Raw genomic sequence first — 23,901 nt, forward strand, 5'->3', positions numbered from 1 at the left:
CTTTTAGAGTAGCTGAGGCATGTTATTACAGTGCTATTAACAGCACAGCACTCGGAAGAGGCCTGCTGTAATACAGGGGTTCACTTGCCTGCTGTAATACAGGGGTTCACTTGCCTGGTCCGGAGCAAGAACCTGATTCTTGCTGATGCCTGGGCACCACCTCTCATGGTTCTGCTTTACAGCCTCATAGTACACACCTTTCATTTTACTTTCAACACAGGAATGAGTTTAACAAGGTAAGTACTAGGGCCTGCCAGCACTGCAGCTAGGTAAGGTCTGTAAGATACTGTCTAAGCCTTGTTTCCACAGCAGAAACTTAGCAGCAGAGCAATACCAGTGTTACTGCTGTAGTTATGCTGGTATATATTCCCCTTTTGGATGAAATTCCAGAATAACTGTAGCAGTCTAACTATTCAAGATAAGGGTGCTTTATTTCAAGTGACAGAAATTGATTAATGTATAAATTTCCCAGGAAAATGTTTTTCGTAACATCTTTTTTCCGTACATCATTACATGTTCTTACATATGATTTGTACCTGAAATGAAATAAAACATCTTAAGGTGGATTAATAAAAAGAAATAACTTAGAATATAGAACTTCTCAAACAAGCTGTAGATAATGTTAGGTTGTATATACTCTACACACTTCCCTCCAGGGGCAGTATCTTTATTTTTAAACATGAGAATGAAATGTAGCATGGACAGACAATCTATTTCCTTAAATAAAAATCTTTGTGCGAAAGATTTCATTTTGCATCATAATTATGATTTCTATAGGAACTTTAAGGGGACAAATTTTACAATTCTAAATCGGTATTTGTGTTCATCAAGGTATGTTTGTTTTGTTCTAAGACAAGCAGTTTGTTGAACCCTTCTGACAGTGCACCACTGTCTTCGTCATCACTAAATGTAACCCAGTGACTGAAATCTTTCAAACTGGGGTGTTTTAAATTTTCTGGAGCGTGTGCTGGAGAAGTAGCTGATGTTGCCTGTATGGAAAGAGGGCAAGAAGAATCTGTGTCCACGTCCAAAAGACTGGTGTTCTCTGGAAGGGAGCTGGTATCCGAGAGCTGTGGATGCTGGCCTTCTGGTACTGGAGGGCCCTGCAGGTTAGCCATCAATTCTGCAGCGCTTGCTGCCAACTGCTTAGTTGTGTTGTTTTCTGGGCTGGCAGGGGACGTAGGAGCTGAGAGAGCAGACTGCGTGGGGACGTGAGTCTGGGAGCAGAACCCAGGATTGTTGTTGTTGGAGTTGAATGTTAACCCACTAAAAAGTGGGTTGTCACTGCTCTGGAGAACTTGCAGATGAAGAGCTGCAGGAGCTGACTTCTTTCTTCGTGGTGGCACCTTTGGGGCAAAGGAAGCATTTGGGGGAGGCAGTGTGCTGGCCTCAGCCATGCTTGCTGAGGGGGGCTGCCTTTCACTGCTCCCCCTGCTCTCCTGAGGCTTCCCAGGTTGTGGTGTTCTGGGTTTAGGAACTGGAGTAATCCTGGTGGGACTAAGAATAGCTCCAGCTTCTAGACAGGGCTCTAGCAAGCCAAAAGGAGACTGTGCTGTCTGTTGGTCAAATTGCTCTTCTGTAGGCATGGCCTGAAGGGGAAAAGAAACAAGAAATTTGAGAACAAAAGGGGTACTTTAAACTCTTGAGTACAAGTCTAGTGCACTCAGTGCAAGTCTTATTGATGGTGTTACTGAGAAAAGCTGACAGTACTGGAAGAAAAAAGGCAGTACAAAGATGAGACTGGACAGCACAGGTTTACACTGTACCTGCTTGGATCTGTTCTGCATCATGCCTTGGACCAGTGTTCATTGACAGGGTGCTATTTGAGGACAAGGATCCTACAGCCTGTTCACTCCCTGTATGAGAGACACATCTCTGACCATCTCTCTTTCATGTTAGGGTTTTGCTCTGGGCCAAATTAACACAGTTCTGAAGAGTTATTTATTTGTTATATCTCTCTGCTGACTAATACTATTTAAGCAAGAATGCATATGGAGGGCTAAATTAATGGGGCCATTAGCACATGCCTTTGGGTGTGTTCTGATACATAAGGCTGAAGGACAATTAGCTACTAACCCAAGAAATGCATTAATGGCTCTGTTGTGTCTCACTGATGCTAGGAACTGAAGCTGAAAGTAAGCTCTCAAAGTACAATCTAGCATATATTCACCATTTAAAAAATATATAAATAACTGGAACCCAGCTCGGTCCAAGAGGGCAAGGGTTGCTTCAGATTTCTCATACTCAGTGTGACTGAATGAAAGCATTTTAATTCTGTTACTCCCCCATAGTATTAAAACATAATATACATGCTTTTTAATGCAGTCAAAATATCCAGTCAATATTTCATGATGGGACATATGCCCTGCCACTTCTGTCTATATGCTGTTGTTAAGTTGCCTACATTTGATTGTGTGCTTTTTTAACAGTAGAGGTGGATGGGGTAGAGGTTTTCAAGCACACAACTCCCATCTGAATTCACTCAGGTGGAGGAAGGAGTGGATAGCATCAAACTGAAATAGATACATTCCTGCAGGAAACTTCATGTAACTAACACCAAAATAGCAGTCCCTCTCAGCACCTTTTGGGAGTGCCCTGGGAACGGCAACAACATAAACAGACCATTCCTTCTTATTGAATGTTTAAGGAAAGGGCACACACTGTGTTGTCTGTTTGGTTTTGTTTGTTTTGTTTTTTTTTTTTTTCTTTTCTTTTGTGAATCTGCTAAGTAGAGATTGCACAGAGTCCATGATAGAGAAGGGGTGAATGCCTTTACAAAGGAAGGTAAGGCAGGAGCCCTAACAACTTAGAACAGACCTTCCTAGCAGAGGTTCTGTCAAAGGATGAATATAAAAGGTTCTGTTTGTCTCTCATACTTAAATTGCTTTCACCATTAAATACTCATTTTAGCAGCTCTAGAGGTGAAGAACTATTATCTGCATTGTAGAGACCTCACAGAGAGACAGATTAAAACCCCAACACCTACAGGTTTGTATTTTTAAGAACCTGAACTCTTGAGTAGAATCCAGAATCCAAAGTGAAAGGCTGAATCCCATTATAAGGTGTGTGAGAAAAGTTAGATGTTTCTGAACAGGACACAGAACAGCATACTGATCAAGAAGCTGCCTCAACTCAGTACAGAGCAGACCACTCATGGTCAAAAGTAAACACTGTGATAAAGAAAGGATGAGTCTTAAATCCTAACAAGGTTTAGACAAACCAGAAGAAAAGTAACAAAATCTAAGAGAAAATCTAGAAAAGCTAAATATGGCTGAGTAAGGAACTCAAGGCTCTTTTTTGTTTCTGATCTCCTAATACATTTTTATGCCTTGGTGACAACACCACACAAAATCACTTTAGTGCCTGCTGGCTAAGAACTTTAAGTGACAGGACTTCATACAAATTATTTAATGGTCCATGCCTCTTGCCATCATTCACACTGCGTAATGGAGGCTGGATGCATTGTCCTGCAACTATCTTACATTTTCCACCTTGACTCCGGTCCTTTGCAGAGGTACTGGCTTCTTCATAGTTGGAACTTTGGGTGGCGGGCGATGGGGCACAAGCACTGGTCCTGCCTGCGACCCTTGAAATGATGCTGACTTTGTGATGCTGGGAAGAGGCTCGGGTTTGGTGAACGTTTGGTTTCTAGTTGGACTAGGCTTTACTGCATCTTCCTGTAGTCCTGAAAAGCAAAACCAATTAGTGTCTTGGCTTGATCAGAATGTACCTTCAAGATAATTTCTTTCACAATCATGTTTCCCAAAATGTGCACACCTAAAGGGAATGTGCTCAGGCCAGGAAGGTAGGTTTTAGAAATAAACACAGACCTTTGCAATCCTGTCCCAATTTGTAAGAGGCAGTTAGGGAAAAACTCCCTTGTCTGAAATAATTTCATGCCAAACAGCAGTGCTGTGCCACCATTTGGCCAAGTGGATAAAACACTGGCTGGGAGTTCAGGAATACTGGGCTCAAGTCCCGAGTCTCCTTTTGCCCTGGTTTCCTTATCTGGATAATCAAGATAATGATACCAAGTGCATCTTGTACTTTGGAAGAACTATAAATGCCAACTGGTGGTACAGCACAAGGGAGTGAAAGTGATGCTGACCAGACAAGTTTCCTTACCAACACTGAGTAGAATGCTTAATGTAAATGTCAAAATTAATGGAGAGTAAATCTGAGTTAAAAAACAAATGTACAGCACTCTCTAAGGAACAAACATCAAGATGCCTTTATGATATTTCTAATTAAATTGAATTATTCCAAACTGCATTTGCTCTATGTACAAATGAAAAGGGATGGTTTTCTCCTGAGAGCCTTGCAGACTCGGGTAGCTATCTCAGAGTCATGCTGCATTCTTTCTGATTGATAGAGCATCAGCAGAAAGCCTACTTGCAACCCTGGAGGGTATATTCCCACTGCCTAAGTTTCAGTACCTAAGCTAGTTTCCTGCTCTGACCTGCCCTTGCAAGAACCTCTCTTCTCCAGGGACTACATAGAGAGCCTGTACACAGAGTAGCCTTTTAGCTTAGCTATTCAAGCTAAAGTGGTGCAAGCTTCTATCTAGGTTACAACTATACTTGCTGTCCAAATGTGAACAGAATCCAGGTTATTTCTCCCATAGCTGTATTTGCTCTCTAGTCCTGCTTGGAATAGCGAGCATTCGCTAAATAGAGCGGCAAATATCCTTTATACAACTCTGAGCTAACTCAGGCACCATCAGCTTAGGAAGATCCCATCTTCATCTTTTAATTTTTCAGACTAAATCTGGACATAAATAACCCAAGGCGCTCCTAGTAACAGATTCTACAACAAAATACACAACTTGAGTCATCTTGAAAAAAAGGTCAATATTATCAAAACTGACAGAGAACACCAAGTACAATCTTGCAAGAATGTATGTATCCGTGTTCAGGTGAGCTTCTGAATAGAAATAGGTGCATCTGGGCTATGACAGGAAGGATGAATACACCTACAGTTTTCTCTAAATAAAGATTTTTAGAAGTCAGTTAGAAAGCTGTGCTCACCTCCTTTAGCTTCCATAAGACATCTAATAGCTTCTTCTGCTTCCTCAGCTGTGGTGGTTTTGATCTGCTTGACGTTGTAAGGTTTACTTATTCCAGTCCGGACTTTAGGCTTTAAAAAAAAAAGAAAAGAGAGAGAATGAGTCATCTTGAGAAAACTGTTTTTTCTTGTACACCTGTAATCTTACAGCTAAGCTCACACACCTGTAAAGTTCTGGTTTTGCCAGTGGCTATTCAGCAATCTATAAATACTACAGAAATGGTGGGGAGTCTATTGGCAGATATTACATCTTTGTTACCAGCTGACAGAAAGGCCGATGGCTTACTGCCACAGCTAGACCCTTAGCCATCCCTTGTTCAATACGTTAGGGTTCTCATCCAACAAAAGAGGAGTCGGGAGGTGTTTCCACATTCCGGTCTTGGTCTACTCAGAGGGCTAGCAGTCTTGCTGGCAATGGTAGAGACTTTTCCTGTATGCTGGGCACTAGCATGGCCCATAAAAAAGAGGTGGGAAAAGAATTAAAGCACAATATCACGGTGTTGAAAATTTATCTGTCAGAAAGCAGCACCTGGAATAAACCAACAGTGCTTGCACCATTCTCTCTCCCTCTTCGGCCTTTCTATTTCCTGGCAATTTAATAACATTTTTCTGGTGTCTAGCAGGTCCTACAGCCTAGTATTACAACAAGTTCATCTTAGCATTTCCAGCTCAGGCATGTGATGGACTTCCCTCCTTGTATGACAGGTGCGTCACGTACATGATGCTCAGTGTCTGCAGTGTCTATGTAGATGGGGGAGATTGGGACAATGCTAAGTGGCTGTGCTGAGCGCAGGACTCACTGGCTGCTGAGGGGCTCCAGGTAGCAGCTTTGCCGTTGCCAGGATGGAGAAGGTGGAGTGGCTTCCTGGAGAGAGGGAACCATCTGAGGGGGACTTTTTGCTTGATGTTCCAGCTGAAAGAGGAATAAAAAGGGCTTTTTAAATTCAAGAGCTTATCCAACATTTTATCTGCAATGGAGCAAAACTAATGTGCTTTGAAATTGTTTGTGAGAAATAAAAGAAACGCTGTCACCCTCCCTGCTCCTCCAGGGACAGACAGATTAGGCAAGACCTTCCTGTAGGATATCAGGGACCTTGAGTCCCTCTGCCTGAGTGCCAAGAGCAAGACACTTTGATCTAGGAGGAGTGATGGGCTGAACTGTTACTGGTCTAATCGAAGGGGAAAAAAATCTCAACACAGAATAAAATGCTGAAATCTTAAACTGTTTCAGGAAGCAGTTTCCTGTTAGTCTTGCTTTCATTTAATGAATTCAGTAACCTCAGCTGAGCATTAACATTGCATTCCAGGCACAGAAATACAGATACTGGTGTTGTCACTTCTGTGCAGCAGACTCAGAAATGAATGGGAATAACCCTGAAGAACTCATCTTCCAGCAGTGAGTCTGACAGAACCTTTAATTTAAGGCTGGAAAATACATATGAAAGAGAGACTTGGACTGCAAGAAAAATGTGATGTATACCTTGTGTCATACAGAAGGCAAAGATGATTATGCTGATCTAGCAATCAGCATTCATCCAGAAGTAGCCATAAAAACAGGAGCAGCATAGCACTGATGGCATCTCAGGTGGGTAGAGCTTAGGTAAAGAGCATCAATTCCCCTTTGTGCCTCACTGAAAAGCCACTTCGCATTTCTTTCATAAACACAAAAGCAAGCAAGAATTGCTTGCAAAGCAGGAAAGGACAAAAACTGTCCAGAACAAATATTTTGTCGAAGCTTTTTAAAAGGAAGATTACAATTAAGTCAGAAAAAAACAACCTGTAAGAAAATACTCAGTGAGTCTGGAAGTCAGCAGGCATAAATACTGATACTTATTTTTATTGTCACAAAGTGGCTGGTCAACTCACTAACCTGAGTGATGAGTTAGTATGAAACATATGGGCCATTCCATCCTCACTAAAGTCACTGTTTGTGGAGTATCTGTCATCCTAAAGACAAACTTCTCCTATTGCTAACTGCAGCCACAGTCGGGCTGAAACAGACTGGGAAGCAAGTACAAGTACCTCAACAGCCTGACATTTCAGAACAAGGTATTACTTTCTTTGTCACCCAGAAATGGCAGGCAAAACTGTTCAGCTGGAGCCAAGACAACATTAAAGAAAGTTAAACTCACCAGGAGGGGGAGGCCTCTGTGGCGGCTGAAGTGGCCGAGGCCTGGTAGGAATGGACAGAGACCTGCTTGGAGTCCGGCGGTGGCATCCCCCACTTGCCTCCAGCTCTCGCTTCAAGTCAGCCAGGTCTGTATCATCTAGAGAAATTTCAGAAAGGATCTGTCTTAGATATCTGCTGGGTGAGATGCACCAAATCTGGGTGGTCAGGAGGGAGGCGATTATGAATGACATGCCTCAACCAGGTATCTCAACAACACGACATGGCTCCTTTCATACCGTTTTGCTCTCCCCGAATGTCTCCCTGCTCCCACTCCAGGAAACGTCTACCCGTTTGTCAAATGCTTCCCTCACTCCTTTTCCAGCATTTATTAACTGTTTGTGCCAACACAAAGACTGCCTGCATCCGATTTCACGGTTAGTAGTACCTTGTTAGATCGTGAGCTTTTCATAGCCAGACTTGGCAGCAACCTGCTCTCATTCAAACTGTGTCATGGCAGCCACGAGGAAGCTAGGCACGGTCAATCCCTTGCTCTTCCTTCCTGAATGCAGGAATTCCCTCTGAGGATTAGACAACTTTCCTTGCTCAGGAGAACTGTTTTTTATGCCAGAGAAAAATCTCTGAATGGCTCACTCATCACCTCTCTGCTTTCCAGCAACGTCTTCCTAACAGGTACACCTGCCTCAATCTGATAGCGCTTGGCTGCACCTTACATGTCTAGGCTATTACACAGTCTTTCATCCCATCTAAGCCTCTCTGACAGCTGGAGAGGTGAGGAGTAGGGATTGCTTTAGTCTCCCAGTCTGCTGAAGCGAGGGCTTTCACTTCAGTTCTCTCACCTCCCTTCCCTGCCCAGCCATGCAGCTATGTTCTTTAGGGCTCCAAAATCCACTGGGTTTAGTTTTGTCCCTGTGGTTTGGAGAGGATGGGGAAAGGAACTGTGGTAGCAGCAGTCTCTCATACTTCAGGCATTTTCACACAAGTTCCTGTTTTTCAGAAAGGTGTGCTCTGCAGGGAATACTGAGCTGCCTCACAGTTTCCTACTCCCACTCAGCAGCGGATGGCGGCCACAGAGACACAGCCTGTGATCTACCCAACCCGCCCTCGCCTTTCTCTGTATTTTCAATACTTCTAAGCTGCAGATTCGGGCTCATCAGTAGGATCCAAGGAGTCATGCAGGCGCCTAAATGCATGGCTTGAAATTCTGGCAGTAACACTGAACACAAGACAAAACCCAGCCACCACCACTCTATCCCTTCCCCTAAAAGGCTGCTGGTTTTAGGCAACGGCTCCCAGGGACATCAGTTTTGTGAGGCTATCCCCTTCTCTGACCTCAGAAACACACATACACGCTGTTCTGCCCGTCACTGGTTTCCGTCTGTGTCTAACGCCAGCTATACAATCATCATACCTTCGATTAGGAGTTACTCGGGCAGAATTGGAATCTTATGGAGGCATCTGAAATTGCAGACTTTCAAGATGGATTGTATATATCATATTCTGAGTTGTGTGAGATCATGACCCCACCTTGACCTCCTTCAAACTATACTTTATAATCTCCATTTACTTTGTGATATTTTTTGTGGAGAAGAGTTAGTGTGGGTGACAAGAATCACTGCAATTCTCTGTAGCTTAATGAATCATCACACAGTAGGCCAGAGGTGTTTGGAGGGCAAGGCATCCTATAATACAAAGTGATCGGCTTTACAGTATTTAATAACAACAGATTACTCCTTGGCTCAGGGCTAGGTTTCTGGGTCTGGCCACACTGCACCCAGCCTATGACTCAAGGTGGGCAAGAAAGCTGTATATCACTCCGATTGTTTGGAAAATCTGTGTAAACTTACGAATTTCATTTAATCTTTCTGAACTCTACTTCTGGCTCAACCTTTGAAGGTATTAAAGTTTTCACTTTTATGTCAGAAGACAAAGCACTTCTGAGAGAGTGCAGAAAGACAGCTACTGAATCACTTGCTGTCATGATGAAGTGTTTAATACATGACCCAGCCTGTCAGTGCTTGGTCACCGAAGCATGTCTTGATCACATCCCAATATAAGACCACCACTGGCTTGGCTAGTTCTTGCTGCAGTTTTTATCTGTATTCTCTTCACAGCTTTATCTTCTCCTTACCAAGTCATTTCACAATAATGTGCAAACAAGCCAGGTGACCAGGAAAAAAAGTAACACATTTATAAAGCACTAAAAGAATGAATATACCTGTTATGTGAACCTCGACTTCCTCAGAAATAAATAAAATAGGAACAAAGGAGAAACTTTAGGCTTCTTTGAAGTAAGTAATTTGAACACAACAACCTTCTGGACTGTCCACCTTACACCTGACTGCACTGCCACAGCTACTGCTCAAAGGACAGGGCCAAGACCATCACTGAATCAACAGGATTCCTTTGGTTTGATTTTGCTCTGGCCCTCACCAGTAAGAAAAATAACGGACAATTTTTTTGTTGTATGCTCCGGTGCTGAACAACATCAAATGGATAAAAAGACTTAATTTCTCTAATTTCTATAAAAGGAAACCAGCATTTTTCAGCACTCCTGCCTTGCCCTGGGCTAGAGAGAAGGAGGATCTAAGCTTTATTATTTGTATTGCTGTTATGCCTGAGGGCCTCAGTTACAGTCACTAACACAAGGGGGGTTGAACACTGTATGAACATGTACCAAAAAGATGGTCCTTATCTTTAGAGGACCTACAATGAAAATATAAATGAACAGGGAAATAGAGACAAAAGGAGAACAAACAACAAACCTTCAGGTCTTACTTTAAGCAATGTAGGTAATTTACCTTTATACAGCCGTTGGTTTTGTCCAGATTTGTTTGAATCACCTATGGATGCGAAATGTCCACAGCCTTCAGATATATCTTCTGCTGTGTCTGCTACTAGGTGTTGACACAAAGCATCATCTAAATAATCATCTTCATCCTCCACTATATCACCTGAAGTAAAATATTAGATAACAAAGACTTAGTGAGCAAATGCATTCTCTGGCTCTCTCTACTACCAATCAATTAATTTAATATATGTGTTGGGCAAGCTTCTTGTGTAACCCATGTGTTTCATGGTTGTTTCTATACAGAAAACTGTACCATACGTTGGATTTGCTAACATATGTTAGAACACTAAATTGATAGGATGATCTAAACAACAGTTCTCTGCCCAGGCACAGTGCCGGGTCATGGCTTTAGTTACAATCCTCTTTTTAAGAAGTGTGGCTTCATTACCAATTAAGATACCACTAAAACTCATACTGTACCTTCTCTGTGCAACCAAAGTCAGCGAAGCAATTTCTCACAACTTAGCTCCGAAACATGCTGCTCACCTTCTGAGTCATAGTCCAAACTTGAGAAGTCAAAATTTTCTTCCAGAAGACAGGAGTTTGCTGTGGGGGACATGGGGGCAATGCTGTCCCGTTTTCGAGCAATTTCTTCCTGAAGGCCCTTTAGCCAGTCCTTGGTCTTGGGCCGGATCTTCACTGTTCTGCCTCTGACCTAACGCAAAGAAAGAATTGTTTCCCCTTTGCCAAGCAACTTCACAAAACGAGAACACCTGAACAGAATAAGCAAGTGCTGCCAGTCTATTGTATAACTGCTTCAGAAACTGATACAACTAAAGCTTCATTTCAGAAGCTAAATGAAAAGGAAGCACTCTTCCTATCCCCATAACCAAGTTTTCAGGCTGTAACAATATTCTTGAAAGAAAATTAGCTTTGCAGCTCGAAAGCACTGCTGCTGCATTTGGGAAATGCTTGAGAAATATGTGAAACATCAAATATTGTCAAAGCGATACTGTGATAGTAATAATGGTGTGGGAGGATTCCATTTTTGAGTCAGTAGCTTTAAAACACACAAGAATTTGCTACCTGATGCCATCTGTAAGGAGACTCTGCTCAGAAAATCCCAAATACGATTGTTGATGTATATGGAAAGTATATTATTAAACAGTTTAAGACCACAGCTGCTTATATGTGTTGCTCTATGACATTTGGGGTGAGATGTATCCAAGGCAGCAGCTTCAGCAGCAAAATTACTTTGGAAAGTTCCTGAATCAGGTTCCCAGCACCTTCACACATTGTGCACATACAATTGTGTTTGGGTCTGTGCTATAAATTACATCAATGAAATGAGCGAAATTAATAGATAAAACTCCAAATATGAAAGAAGAATGAGGGTTAAATCCATTACTTCAGTGTTAAGTTTATATAGTGCAGCCCCACAAACAGTTTTGTCAGCATAAATGAGGGGGTTGATGAATTGTAGAGTATGTGCGTGGGAAGGAAGAGCAGGGGATGGGAAGGTAAACGCCTACTGCTAGTGCCGAGTTTGCCATGGAGGCCAATGAATCATGTAGTTCCAGCTTGGTAGAAGGAGTTTATCTGATACACTTAAGAGAAACAAAAAATCTCCAAACCACAATCGTGAGGATGCTTTGGCAACAGTATAAAGTCACGTAATCTCAGGAGAACTGCTTCAAGTGCCAGAACAATGACCAAGTCCATGTATTGTGCAGTGGCATCAGAGGCCAGATACTAAGCACTGCTTCAGAGCTCCAAGAAAAGTCACCTCCTGCCCTCCTGAAACTGAAATACTGCATTAAAAGCCTCAGCAGTTGTGAAAGCTAAGGACTTTGTGATCACTAAGTTTCTTTAAAATAATGCTACTTGATTTAGCTAGAAACTCAACTATCTCATTCCAAGCAACCACTTTCGAGAAATTTGTTATGAAATTATTATTATAGATTTGAGAGAGTCTTACTTTGACACCATCTATATCCATAACACGAAGAGCTGACTTGCTGTCTGCAAATGTCACCAGCATTTGACCTCCAGTGATCCTGGTAAAAAAAAAGGCAGAGGAGAAAAAACAGTGCATTTTACTTCACCATTGAATGAGAAGCCTTAAAGGCAAGCATGATAGTCTTGTACAGCTATGTACTTGGTTTTAGTTTTATTTTCCTCACAACTCTATTTTTTGGGGAGGAGCAAGTGATCTATGAATCCCAGTTGGGCTATTCCTCTCCCCCATCCTTCCTTGTGTGACTCCAGCACCCTGCCCTTTACTGGGTCGCTCCTGAAGCAGCAGTACAAACATCTCAGCAGCTGTTGACAGGATACCTAGTCTGATATCCACACTCGTTCTGTACTAACTTCCATGGCTCTGCATATCCCTCACCTCAGAGGACAAGCGATGTTCCCAAAAACTAGTATACCATCAAGCTCTAAAGCAATTAAAACCAAAAAAACTCAAAACCACCAAAGTATGTTCTTTTCTTGCTCCTTTTCTTCACAAGCAAAGCAGTGCTGCTGTTCCTGCAGAGTTGCTTTTGAACCCTCAACTTACATTTGGTACTTCTTAAAACCATACAACAACAGGTCATCAGTTTTCTCCATTAGGAAATGGGTCAAGTACAACATAAACAAGTTTCTGGTCTTGTTTCCCAGGTCAACTGTCAGGTCTTTTGCCTGTATTTCTCAAAATAGAAGTCTCATAGCTATGCCAGGGCCCTGTACAGAACCAACCAGAATGAAATGAAACTGCTCTGCAGAAGGTATCCCACTCTCTCTTTCAAACTGCGAGAAGCCATACTATAATAAGCAAAAGGACCCCCAAAAGAAAGGAGAGCCAGCCAGGAAATCCTAGTAAGTGTGAAAGAGTGCTGGAAGAGAGCAGACCTCCTTGGAGGAAGTGAAGCAGGGTCCCAAGGCCAGCAGAAGCAATGCATGGAAATGAGGCCTGAATCTAAAGGTGATGATTCACACCAAAGCCTCTGCTTTATGGTGCTGTACTGAATAAAATTCTCCACTCAGCCAAGAGAGCTGTTAGACTATTTCTTTAACATGTTGACGAGAGGTAAAAGATATTCAAAATACTTGTATTCAATTTCTAGTGAAGAATTCAACACGTAGTAAAGGAATTCAGCATACTACTTTCTAATACAAAGTTAATTCTGTCCAGACAAAAAGGGAATTTCTAGTCTTTGTTTTTGAATAGATGACATGCCATTTCAGATCCCAAACTTACCTGACCAGAACAATAGTGCCATAATCCTCAAACATTTGCATCAGCTCTGTACGCAAGTCCTCAGGAAATTCATTTTTCTCTTCAGGCGTTGGTGATAGCAGATTTACCACTACTGTGGCATCCAGTGGTCCCTGGAAAGATGACACTTCCTGGAAAACACTCTCACGGGCAGCTTGATTAACTTCCTGAACTTCCACTTCTACAATAGCTAACACTGGTCTACATGAAACAAAGGAGAAATGCTTATTTAAAATTAAGACCAACATCACCCAATAGGAAATGCTTATATAAAATTAAAATCAATGTCAAGCAGTAGGACAGGTAAGAACTTAGTTGTGTGAAGTGTCTTGTTTAAACTCTATACATCTATGATCATTTTTAACTCCACAACGTCAAATCTCATTGCAAATATTTAATTAAGCCTGCTATACCTTAGAAGAAAGTGATTATTATGTATGTTCTACACAGAAAGAGAAGCGGAACAAATTACTTAAGGTCTCACTGCAAAATAGCACTGTGTCTGGCAATACAACCCAGAAGTTCAGAGTCTGGTGGATTGTTTCATTTTTCCTGCAGTGCAAGATCGTGCCTTGAGCACTGTTAATTATATTTACCAGCCCTACATTAGCCGAATGTAACAGTAAGGACACACCATAAAGGAATTCAAATAACAGTTGCGTGTAGCACTTCTGGCAAACCTGCAGTCTAAAAATACCAGGATACTTCACTCATTATCAAACAGCTGTCTCCCAAAACATCTACAGATCAGGAAGGCAAATTTTCTGTTAGAGAGGGCCACATAAAGACGTCTTTTTCCAAAAACTAAGGACAAGGCACTCTAAATGTATAATGTGGTTATGTAGGAAACATATGTCAATCCATCACGTTATAAGCAGTCAACACTGCAAACTTGCTTCTTCAGCCATTTCTTACAAACGACCTCTCTGTGTGTTAGATCTAAATAAAATTGAGACAGCTGTCTGAAAGAGTAAAGCTTGTCTCATCTCCGTGGATGCAATCCACATTTGCAGATTTCCACCTGCGCACACACACAAAGCAGTAACTGGGATGGCTGCTCTTCTAACTATGTCAAAATTGCTGCCTCCTGCTTGCAATAGAGCAGGCTCTGGAATACGCATTACCAGAACATACGAAAGCAACAACAGCAAAGCTAGAAAGGACTAGTAAAGGGAAAAAAAAAGGGATAGGAAGTGTTAACTATTTCTATAAGCACAGTGAATCATAATGCATTTCCATATGTCACAAAGACATAGCTAAGCCCTTTTTCCAGCACAAACCTTGGGAAAGCAAACCTGCTGACTGTAATTAAAAAGCAGTTTTTGCAGTCAAGTTTGCTGAAATAGAAAACCAATGTACAACAGCCATGTTTCAAAGATTGCATCTTCAGGGTCCTATATAATGAGTGCAGCAGTTCCACTGGGCTTTGTGGAACACAGCAATGTCAAAGCCTTGACAGAGAGAAATTGATTGCAAGAAGCATATTCTTCCATTGCTGGAGGAATACAGAACGGTCCTCGCATGCAAGAGCACCATGAGCACAGAGCCAGCTACTGTGGGTCACTGAGCGCTGCTATGAGGAACAATATTCTAGCATTTCCATGAGGGGCTAGACAAAGATTATTCTGAATGCAAGGGAGCTTTCAAGGTGTATTTATTACAGAATTTGTTTCAGAGAAGTGAAGCGGTGACAAGTTTAACAAAGAAAGGTCATTCATATCCCTAAAGAGAAGTTAGTGATATGGACCAACCAGAGGCACTGGTCTTTGGTTTTTCCTCCTTCTCTCATGTCCATTTCTAAGGGAAGTCCAGAAGCCCAACACTTCGCTACTCTGAAGAGGTCACACCTGGCCCTATGTACATGGCTTACACCTCGTCAGGCCACACAGTCCCAACCTCCTCCTCTCCCACAGCAAGCTGAGTGGGAATCCATCAGAGCAGCTTGTTTTAGTATTGGAGCTTTCCAAAACCAAGCAACAGAAAGCTCTCAGTTTTCTATACCTGTTGCTGCAACTTATCCAACCCTTGCTGAGATCACAGTGCAGCAGAAATCAATACAGGACCATAGATATTTGCCACCCTGGTATAAAACCCGCCATGAGGGGGAAAAAAAAAAAATCACCAAACAGATACTGAACACAGAATAAGGGTGTAATTCCTGTTACAGTCAGACTCGGTCCCTCACTCTGAAGGTGTAATTCAGTATGACACATTCTAACCTAGCAGCCCTTTCTCTGACTATTTGCTTAGGACTTTACCTGTGGTCAGATGCTTGCAGCTCTGCTCTCCCATAGTACATCAAGGCTCCAGGGGTCCAGGTGTGCCTGACTTTAGTTTCAGCATTCAGATCACCGTCTAGAAGATTGAGCTCTCCAGCTATGAAGCACAAAACATGATTTAAAACTCACTCAAAGCTAGTTTTACTAACAGTTAAAAGTTTTAGAATGCACTTCACAGACCCTAATATTGGGAGGTGGGGTTTTTTTGTTCTCGTATATACCATTCAAAGAAGAACTTGTATCCTAAAAGATTTACAAGTTAGGGACTAGGAAAAAAAAATACAGAAAGGACAGGGAGTGCAACAGACAGCTGATCACTAGAATAAGACATCTGCAAAGTGGTTAACCTGAATGTCACCCAATCAATTACCTGTACAACCTGGGTTCACAGAGTCATACTAGTATTTTTCCTCCTGCCCCACTATTGAGCATAGAAACAGACACTGTACTTGCAAAATACACTGCAAATCTGAATAATACACAGGGACTAGAGAAATAATACACAAGAGATGGAAGAAAGCAAGCCCATGCAAATTCAACCTCCAAATACTTCTTTTGCAATGCATTAAGGTGACAGAAAGTGCTCCAGACATTATGCTATAGTGAGGTACTATATTGCTGTCAATAACAGGAAAGTTTTTAGGTCACTGTTTGGGCTAATGGATAACTCTATGTCTTTTCTGTGCAACTGAAAATGAGTTAATACAGAATATGGTGTTTTGCCTAATCACTTGCACTGGGGCTACAGTTTCTTCTCAGAAGGTAAATGGTCCTCTAGACTATAGCAGCAAAAAGAAGTAAGGCAAAAGAATTAGAGCTGAGAGGCAGAAGAGCCTTGCCACCAGCAGTAAAGGACAGGAACTCTGGCAGCAACCTAATTAGAAAAGCTTTGCAGGGCTGGGAAGGTGGGCGAACAGACAAGGGGTCAGTCATATATCCACATGAGCTAGCTGTGGGAGGCCTACAAGCTCTAAAGAAAGGAACCTGCCTCAGCTCTTGCAGACCAGCTAGATAGGTCCTACATTCTGTGTGTACTCCATCAAGTAAAGTCCTCCCAGAGGCAAGCCTTGCCATGCAAAATGAGGAATATGCATTGAAAATGCTGAAGGGTTTTCTTTCTCCTAAAATGAAAACAGCCAGCACAAGAGGGCTGTTTTAACTTCCTTATTATGTCTTATACAGTTTTTCTTTCCCAGATTACATCTCTAGCAATGCTTTAAGCTCCTCATTTTACTTTATTTTTCATTCCTGAAATAAGAGTGAATAACTCTGTATCACATTGACTTGTACTCTCTGACTGCCCTAGTTTTGCTTTGTAGTTTTTACACTTAGTGTACGCATGGTATGACTTGGATTCCAAGCAGTAGTTCCCAGCCATGTGAAAAATCACATCTGCAGGCACAAACCAGATTACTTCTACAGCGATTACACTTTTAGTATGAATTTGTTCAGATTTTATAAACGTTGGGAGATAGATGTACCTGCAGACTGAGAGAATGGTTATGAAAACTGTCCCTGGATATGCAAAGAAATACTTTTTATTTTGTAATTGTAACTTTTGAATACCAAGTGAAAACAGCCCTTCTGTTGTACTGGCCACTCATGATCTCAAAGTACTTTATAAGCACTAATTAACGAAATCTCCCTAATTCCAGAAACTAGCATAAATATTCCTAAGGCAGAAGAAATTACAGAAAAGTGCTTATACATCTACTGAGCACAACAGTTATAACAATCTAGCCATTATAACATGGGAACTTTATGTGGACTAATGATTCTGTTGAAAAGCAACAGAATAATTTCTAGATTGCTACAGCTGGATTGTTTTCAGTTCCTCAGCGAGCTCCCAGCACCTTTTCAATCTGTAGCATGAAGTCTTTGTTCACACGCTCAAGAAGAAAGGGCTCTCTAACTCTGCAAGTTATTCCAGTGAAGCCAAAAGAACATCTGCTTGAGTAAAGCCACTTGCAATTTAACTAAGCCTATGGGACACATCTAAAGACAGCTCTCAGCCCAGAACTCACTAACTCCTTTCCTCACCATTCACTAGATTAAATCCCTTTATGTGTGTTCTGGATGAAATCTAAAACAACTTTCAGATAAAGAAGGAGGAAAGATCCTACGCACCTGTTTTTTCAAAAGGCAGTTTCTTTCTCCACCAAAGCACTCTGTCAGTCCAAGCTGGGGTTCTGCACTTATCACTTGTATCATAAGCCTCTGAGCCAACGTCATATTTATATGTTGGTCCAAAATTAATAGTCCCTTCATGGAAGTCTTTAAAAATCTATGAAAAGAAATACCATCTCTTTGATTAAGTTACAGGTGAAGTAGGTGCCATTGTGACGTTATCAACTTCCTTGCAAATAAACAACATTCTGCTTTTTAACCAAATTACTACATTCACATACTACAAACAAGGGTCTGAAAATGCAACTTTTTCACTCTCTCAAGGAATTAGACCAAGCCAACATGCAAGTATTCAAGAAAATGAGACACACTGCCTTACTTTTCCACTGGATTTTTGCTGTTGTAGTTGATCAAATTCCAAAAGTGTCTTCCAATCTTGACGTTTGAGAAAATAAAAGACTTCTTCATATGTTAGATCAATGCGATAGTTAAAATCACCACACCAGAAGACATAGTCATGTGAGAACACGCTCCGCCCCTAGTTTAGAGGTACAGAATACTGTTAATGTTAAATCACATTCATGAAAACACCCTTTAAATGCACTGAAACTTACAACTCAGTCTTTCTGAATTACTAAATACTGGACCTACTTGCCACATTCTGTTTGTTAAAATCCATCTTGTGCTAAAGTGGAATGGTTCTTTCACAGTCTTTTGCATCCTGCTGAGCTGAATTTTGTAAACAAGAGTGTCAGACTCTGACCCTTGTTTCCTGAAGGTATGTCTAAGCTGGGACACCAGCTTTATATTCACAATTTGGCTATCATGAATATTAAAAATATATGTTTGTTTCCCTAACTCATTTTACACACATATATTTACATATTCCAAATATAACACAAAATGGGCTTCTGGCACCAAAGGACATTCAGCAACAAAGGTTCTGAGTAAGAACAAGCTCCAAATTTGATCTTATGTGCACGTCATAGTTTTGTAAATGTATTGAAATAAAACATGAATGAAAATTCACTCCAATTCTAAGTTTAACATCCTATCCTCTAACCAGTCTTTTTTTTTTTTTTGGTTTCCCCAGTTAAGCTATAAACCTCTAAAACCCAGAGATACATAAAGGAAATGTTCCAGAGCTGTGGCTCTCACAGCACTAGAGGGCACTCTTTATATGCATTATACACACAAGGTACATTTAGCTATTGTAAATGTAAAGGACATAAAATAGTTAATGCGGTATTAGAAGAAAAAACTACCATAAGCACAACTTTATGGCCATTTGGAACAGATATTCTATGCAGGACGTTCAGACTGTCAGTATTAGTTCTTACATAAAACAACTGATTGAGATGCTGTATGTGCCAAGCCTCTAAACCTTGCAAACAGGGAGTTAAAGTTTTATGCTTTGCAACCTAAATGCCATTTTTTGCTGACTAACCAGAATACACAAACTGATCCATTCCCTCCCTGGTTTAGGACCTCTCCAGAGAGATCTAAGAAAGAAAGCATGTGGAAATTAAAGCAACCAACATTAAGGGAAGCAAAGAAGCACTGCTACAAATCCCATGGGTTATCTACTGGCCTGAGGAGACAAGTGTGAAATAAAACACTAGGGTGATTGATTTGACATGATTTAGGGGAAAAGTTATTCATACAGACCAATAGTGCCTAGTTGCCACACTCTGAGAAAAGCCAGCAGTTCCTTGACAGTGACACATTCATGAGAGCAAAATGAAGGGAACAGAAAGTACCGTATCAGTGACCAAGAACTGATATATCATACCTGAGCAGGAGCAGCTAAAGCACTGATGTACTGAGTAACACAGGTCTTTTAGGAACCCTTACTAACTAGTGCCAGCAAGAGCTATCAATATCATGCTCTCCAGCTCTAACACCAGTCACCTAGATCTTATCCATGAGGCCTTACAGATTTGTCAGTTAAGTTGCACTGTTCTGGAAGATCGACTGGAAAACTGTTCAAAGGCGAGGACTTTTCAAGCACTGCAGCAACTATATTTTTTGAAAGGCGTAGAACTTTTGTAAAGCAAGTGCTATATTAGGTGGCGTCTGGTCTCCTGTGAAACATGCTTCCTTTTTTTTTTTTTCTTTACCATTTTCTTTCATGCCCATTCTCCATGGCATTGAGATGACTTCTTTGATGACCTGTCATCAGACAGCTTGAGACCAGCTTTCATAATGTAAAGATACAGCCTTTATCTCCAATGTTTTTAGCATACATACCCCTATACTTACCATTGGGAAGCTGAGTTTCTGTGTGATTTCTTTATAATCTTCATTCCTCTCTTTCACCTGAGTCTGCCCAGCAGTTAAGTGACTGCATATAAAGCAGAAACTGGTACTATAGAACTGAAAACGAATGCTCACTGCCCCTTTATTTCCAGCTTTTCCTCCCATTCCTGTCTTCACAGTGTCTATTGCTACATCCCTATATTTAAAAAAAAAAAAAAAAGAAAGAGAAGAGAGTAAAGGGCTGCAGGGACAAACATTCAATTAACTTTGACTGCAACATAAAGGAAAAGCCAGTTTACAATGCCATGTCTTCTCCTCTCCAGAAAGCTTGCTGCTTTTAGGCACATCTTTTAGTTTCTTGATCATGTTCATGTACTTACGTTTCAAATTAAGTATAATACAATAGTATAGAAATAAAACTATTTGAAATTATTTTCCTCCTCTTCTTTTCCCTTCCAAACAGACCAGCAAGACATTATTTCTGAAATATTGGGAATTTCTACAGAATATACCTTTCAAGTTTACCTCTACCAAGATCTTTAAAATAGTGACAATAACTACATTTACTATTATGTTTCCTTTTACTTTTGAACATATGGGAATCTGTTTTTCAGACAGTTAACAATTTAATTAGTGTTACTATGCGTTGAAACCCAACTTTGCAGTTGGTACTGGATTTTTCAATCAATTAAAGAGCAAGAGATCATAACCCATAATTTGTTAAATCAGATGCAATAAAAATCAGTGATTATTAGACACAACTATTTATACCTAACTCCTAAAATGAGTTCTGTACTGATGACAAATTGCTTAGGTCCTCCATGTTGTTAATTACATACTATTTCAATGTCATGATTAGCATACACTTTACTACAGAAAGATGACTTGCTTGGCAAAGCAGACCACCTGCTCACAGGATAATTTCTCCCAGATAGCCATTCTACTCTGAGAATAAAGCATGCCTGTCTGATCAGATAAATAAATTATGAGATCATTGTTGTAACCAACCCCAGCACCATGCATGTCTTTCCCAGTGAGAAAATTTTACTTTCTAGATACACGTCAAGTAGATCTGGACTAGAATATTACTGGCTTTAAGCAAGGGGCAGGGGGAAAACCACTAAGTCTTATTTGAGTTATTGTCAAGCATTCATGATCTCAATGACGCAAGACGTTACAGGCTCTCTTTTTCCCCTCCTCTTCATTTTCCTCTCTCTTCCCTGCCCCCCATCTTTTCTATCTTTTTCCCCTCTTTATTTTCCTCTCTTTTCCTGACTGCAGAAAACCTCCAGAAAAGACACCCTCAGGGAGGCAAAAGGGGACCATCAATGTTTTCTATGAAAAGATGGGTTTTCATGTGCTCCGAAAAAAGCACATGTTCAGTCTTTTCACTCTAAGGAGTTCTCCCATCCTGCTGCCTGTCTACCCAACTGCTGACTGATATTTATCTGACTTGCATTCATGGCAAAGGTTATGTTGAGATAACCCCCCATACATTCAACTGCTTGTATTTCATCAATCCTTTCACTGCTGTATAAGCTTCAGCTATTCTCTCATTTTATTTCTCTATTCTCTAACTTCTGTCCTAATGTCTTCAATCTCTATAAGCACAGAAGCCTTTTTTTGCACTTCTGATCATTTTTGTTTTCCTTTTCTAGACATGGGAAAAACTACACAAGCATACAGGTTAGGTTTGATTACGCTCACATAACACGTAGCAGCACATCAGCATTAAATGATGAAACTTGGTCACTAAAATCAAACTCTTCCCTTTTTCTCTTGAGTCACAAAGGGTTATTTCCAATTCCTAGCAGTTTGACAGCTGCAACAGAGCCACTGTGCTGTTCTGCTTCTGATCTCCATTTAAACCATGCATTTCCTGCTGGATTACTCAAATTTCTTGTAAGCCAGGTGAAAAGTCAAAAACTGACAGAAACACTTCTCTTCTGGATTGCTTTGTTCCACCAAAAATATGTAAGTTTTTTAGGCAGCAATGCAAGACCATCAGGGTTACCTGGATTGCATTACTCTGCCTAGCCTAGAGCATTTGATGTTGCAGAAGCTCTGCACTCATCTTCTCAGTAGATATGAGACCAGAGGGAAGAAAGAGGCAGCTTTTGATATTTTAACCACAAACTGCAGTAGCCAATCAGTGCCCATAACTGTAGAAGGCACTGTTTGGATCACTCTAGGCTTTAAGGACAGAGAGATGCCCAAAGATAGTTTGGGCTAATTACTCATTTCCTACCCATTCACACTTAGCCTGCATAATTCTTGCTCATGGCAAAGGCATTTTAATGCAGAAATCCATGTGGCTTGGTACTCTTATCTTTCCTCTTTAATAAAAGTTAGAATCTTCTAGGGGCAAGAGGAGTTTGGTCAGTCTCCAGGGACATCCGTGCTAGTAAGCTGAGGACACACAGCTCTGCGCCTTCCTGACTAGGCACAGAGTTCTGGTTCTTGTGACATCTAGGAAAGACAAACACTTAATGTGCCCTTATAGCTCTCAAGTCTATAATATGTCAGGGGCAAAATTAGCTCTCTTTCCCCCACCTCCCTTTCTACCTTTTCCACCATTCTTTTCAGGCCTGGAACCAGCCCTTTTTCCATATGGAAACACTAAGGAGAGGGTTAGAAAGTAAAACCTGCCCTTTGGGCAGAGGCAGCCACTTGCGTTCACTTGGTGCTCCAAATACTAGCTCAGGTCATTCCTTTTCCAGAAAGACAGCACCCAAACAAGGTGCTACATCCTGACTGCCCACCTGGAGCAAACCTGGCTTCTCAGCTGAACTGGAGGAAGATATTGGGGCTACCTGGCCTTTGCACTAGCCAGGAGGATGGACTCCAGACTATTGCTGCCTGGAAACATGTCTCTCTCCCACACTGAGCAGAGACCAGAATCCAGGTTTGCATAATTCCCACCAAGCTGAAAAATCACTCCCACCCTCTCTCGCCACACTCCAACAGCAGGATGTTACTGAAGACACAGGTTGGGGTTTTTTTTGTTTTGTTTTTGTGGGTTTTTTTTACCTGATGAAGGGGACATGATAGGGTCGTACAAAGATGAAAAGACAAACGCCAACAAGCTGTGCTGATGTCAGCTGAATGTAGCGATGAGTCCTGGAAATAGCTTTTTGAAGCTGCTCTCCCCACATTTTTCTATTCGTTGTACTGGAACAAGCATAAAATCATTTAATGGAATCAAACCACATACAGTCAATAAAATGAGCAGATTAACCGTGCCTTAGGTTTACAGACATCCATTAGGCTATACACATGCTGGCTCCAGAACTGGAAGTGCTGTAGGATGCATGGCAGAGAGAGATAATACCTCCTTGTGAGCCAGCCCAGAGTCAGCAGGGTCAGTGAGCCCAGGCACAGCGCACAAATACAGTTATCCTGCTTCTAGACATGAGAGGGATTTTGCCTGCTATGCTTAGAAAGATCCATGCTTACATGACGTTTGATATCCCCATTCACTGGGGGTAACTGGAAGCTGATTGTAGTAATCATAACCATAAAAACAAAAATCCACATCAATCTCATGACTTCTAAGATTTCTTGTGCTCACAGTGAAGAGATCTTCTCTGGATCTTCTCTGACTGGGAGATAAATGGTTACCCACAGCTGTTGGATGCTCTTAGCTGAAGGTTTGTGGGTGGGTGCATATACCTTCGCTTCTGCAGAACTAGCGTTTTCTTATCTCCAAAGTCAACTGATACATACAGATATACCACCAGCCCAGCAGCCATGCCAAGCACAGCTTTAACTTCTCATTCCCAAAACAGACAACTAACCGGTCAGCATAATGAATCAGCATGGGAAACATTATCTTCAGGGTTCCATCCCTATTCCTCCTTCAGATTCAAAAGGACCAGTATACACCACAGCCTACTGTACATGCTGACAGCCCAAGCTCAGGGCTTTGCCTTTAACTCCTTCTCTAGTCATAATTTTCACAAATACAATTAGCCACAGAGACATTTCATTC

General features: G+C 41.3%; 1 protein-coding gene across 3 annotated transcripts in view; it reads right to left on the reverse strand.

Moving 5' to 3' along the window:
* Window positions 1-412: 412 nt before the first annotated feature.
* Window positions 413-23,901, reverse strand: part of SYNJ2 (synaptojanin 2) — a 69,187-nt gene continuing 45,698 nt past the window's right edge. For all 3 annotated transcript variants that reach the window (XM_075498909.1, XM_075498908.1, XM_075498910.1), the window contains exons 14-27: window positions 22,941-23,081; window positions 19,914-20,106; window positions 18,031-18,189; window positions 17,652-17,808; window positions 15,504-15,621; window positions 13,228-13,446; window positions 11,962-12,040; window positions 10,530-10,698; window positions 9,994-10,146; window positions 7,197-7,331; window positions 5,865-5,977; window positions 5,028-5,136; window positions 3,483-3,685; window positions 413-1,589 (exon numbers count right to left, since the gene is read on the reverse strand). In XM_075498909.1, coding sequence (XP_075355024.1) covers window positions 798-1,589; window positions 3,483-3,685; window positions 5,028-5,136; window positions 5,865-5,977; window positions 7,197-7,331; window positions 9,994-10,146; window positions 10,530-10,698; window positions 11,962-12,040; window positions 13,228-13,446; window positions 15,504-15,621; window positions 17,652-17,808; window positions 18,031-18,189; window positions 19,914-20,106; window positions 22,941-23,081 — 2,740 coding nt within the window. In that variant the 3' untranslated portion in view covers window positions 413-797. The remainder of the gene's footprint in view (window positions 1,590-3,482; window positions 3,686-5,027; window positions 5,137-5,864; window positions 5,978-7,196; window positions 7,332-9,993; window positions 10,147-10,529; window positions 10,699-11,961; window positions 12,041-13,227; window positions 13,447-15,503; window positions 15,622-17,651; window positions 17,809-18,030; window positions 18,190-19,913; window positions 20,107-22,940; window positions 23,082-23,901) is intronic.

This window comes from Mycteria americana, chromosome 3, assembly GCF_035582795.1.
Source record: "Mycteria americana isolate JAX WOST 10 ecotype Jacksonville Zoo and Gardens chromosome 3, USCA_MyAme_1.0, whole genome shotgun sequence".
Classification (NCBI taxonomy): Eukaryota; Metazoa; Chordata; class Aves; order Ciconiiformes; family Ciconiidae; genus Mycteria; species Mycteria americana.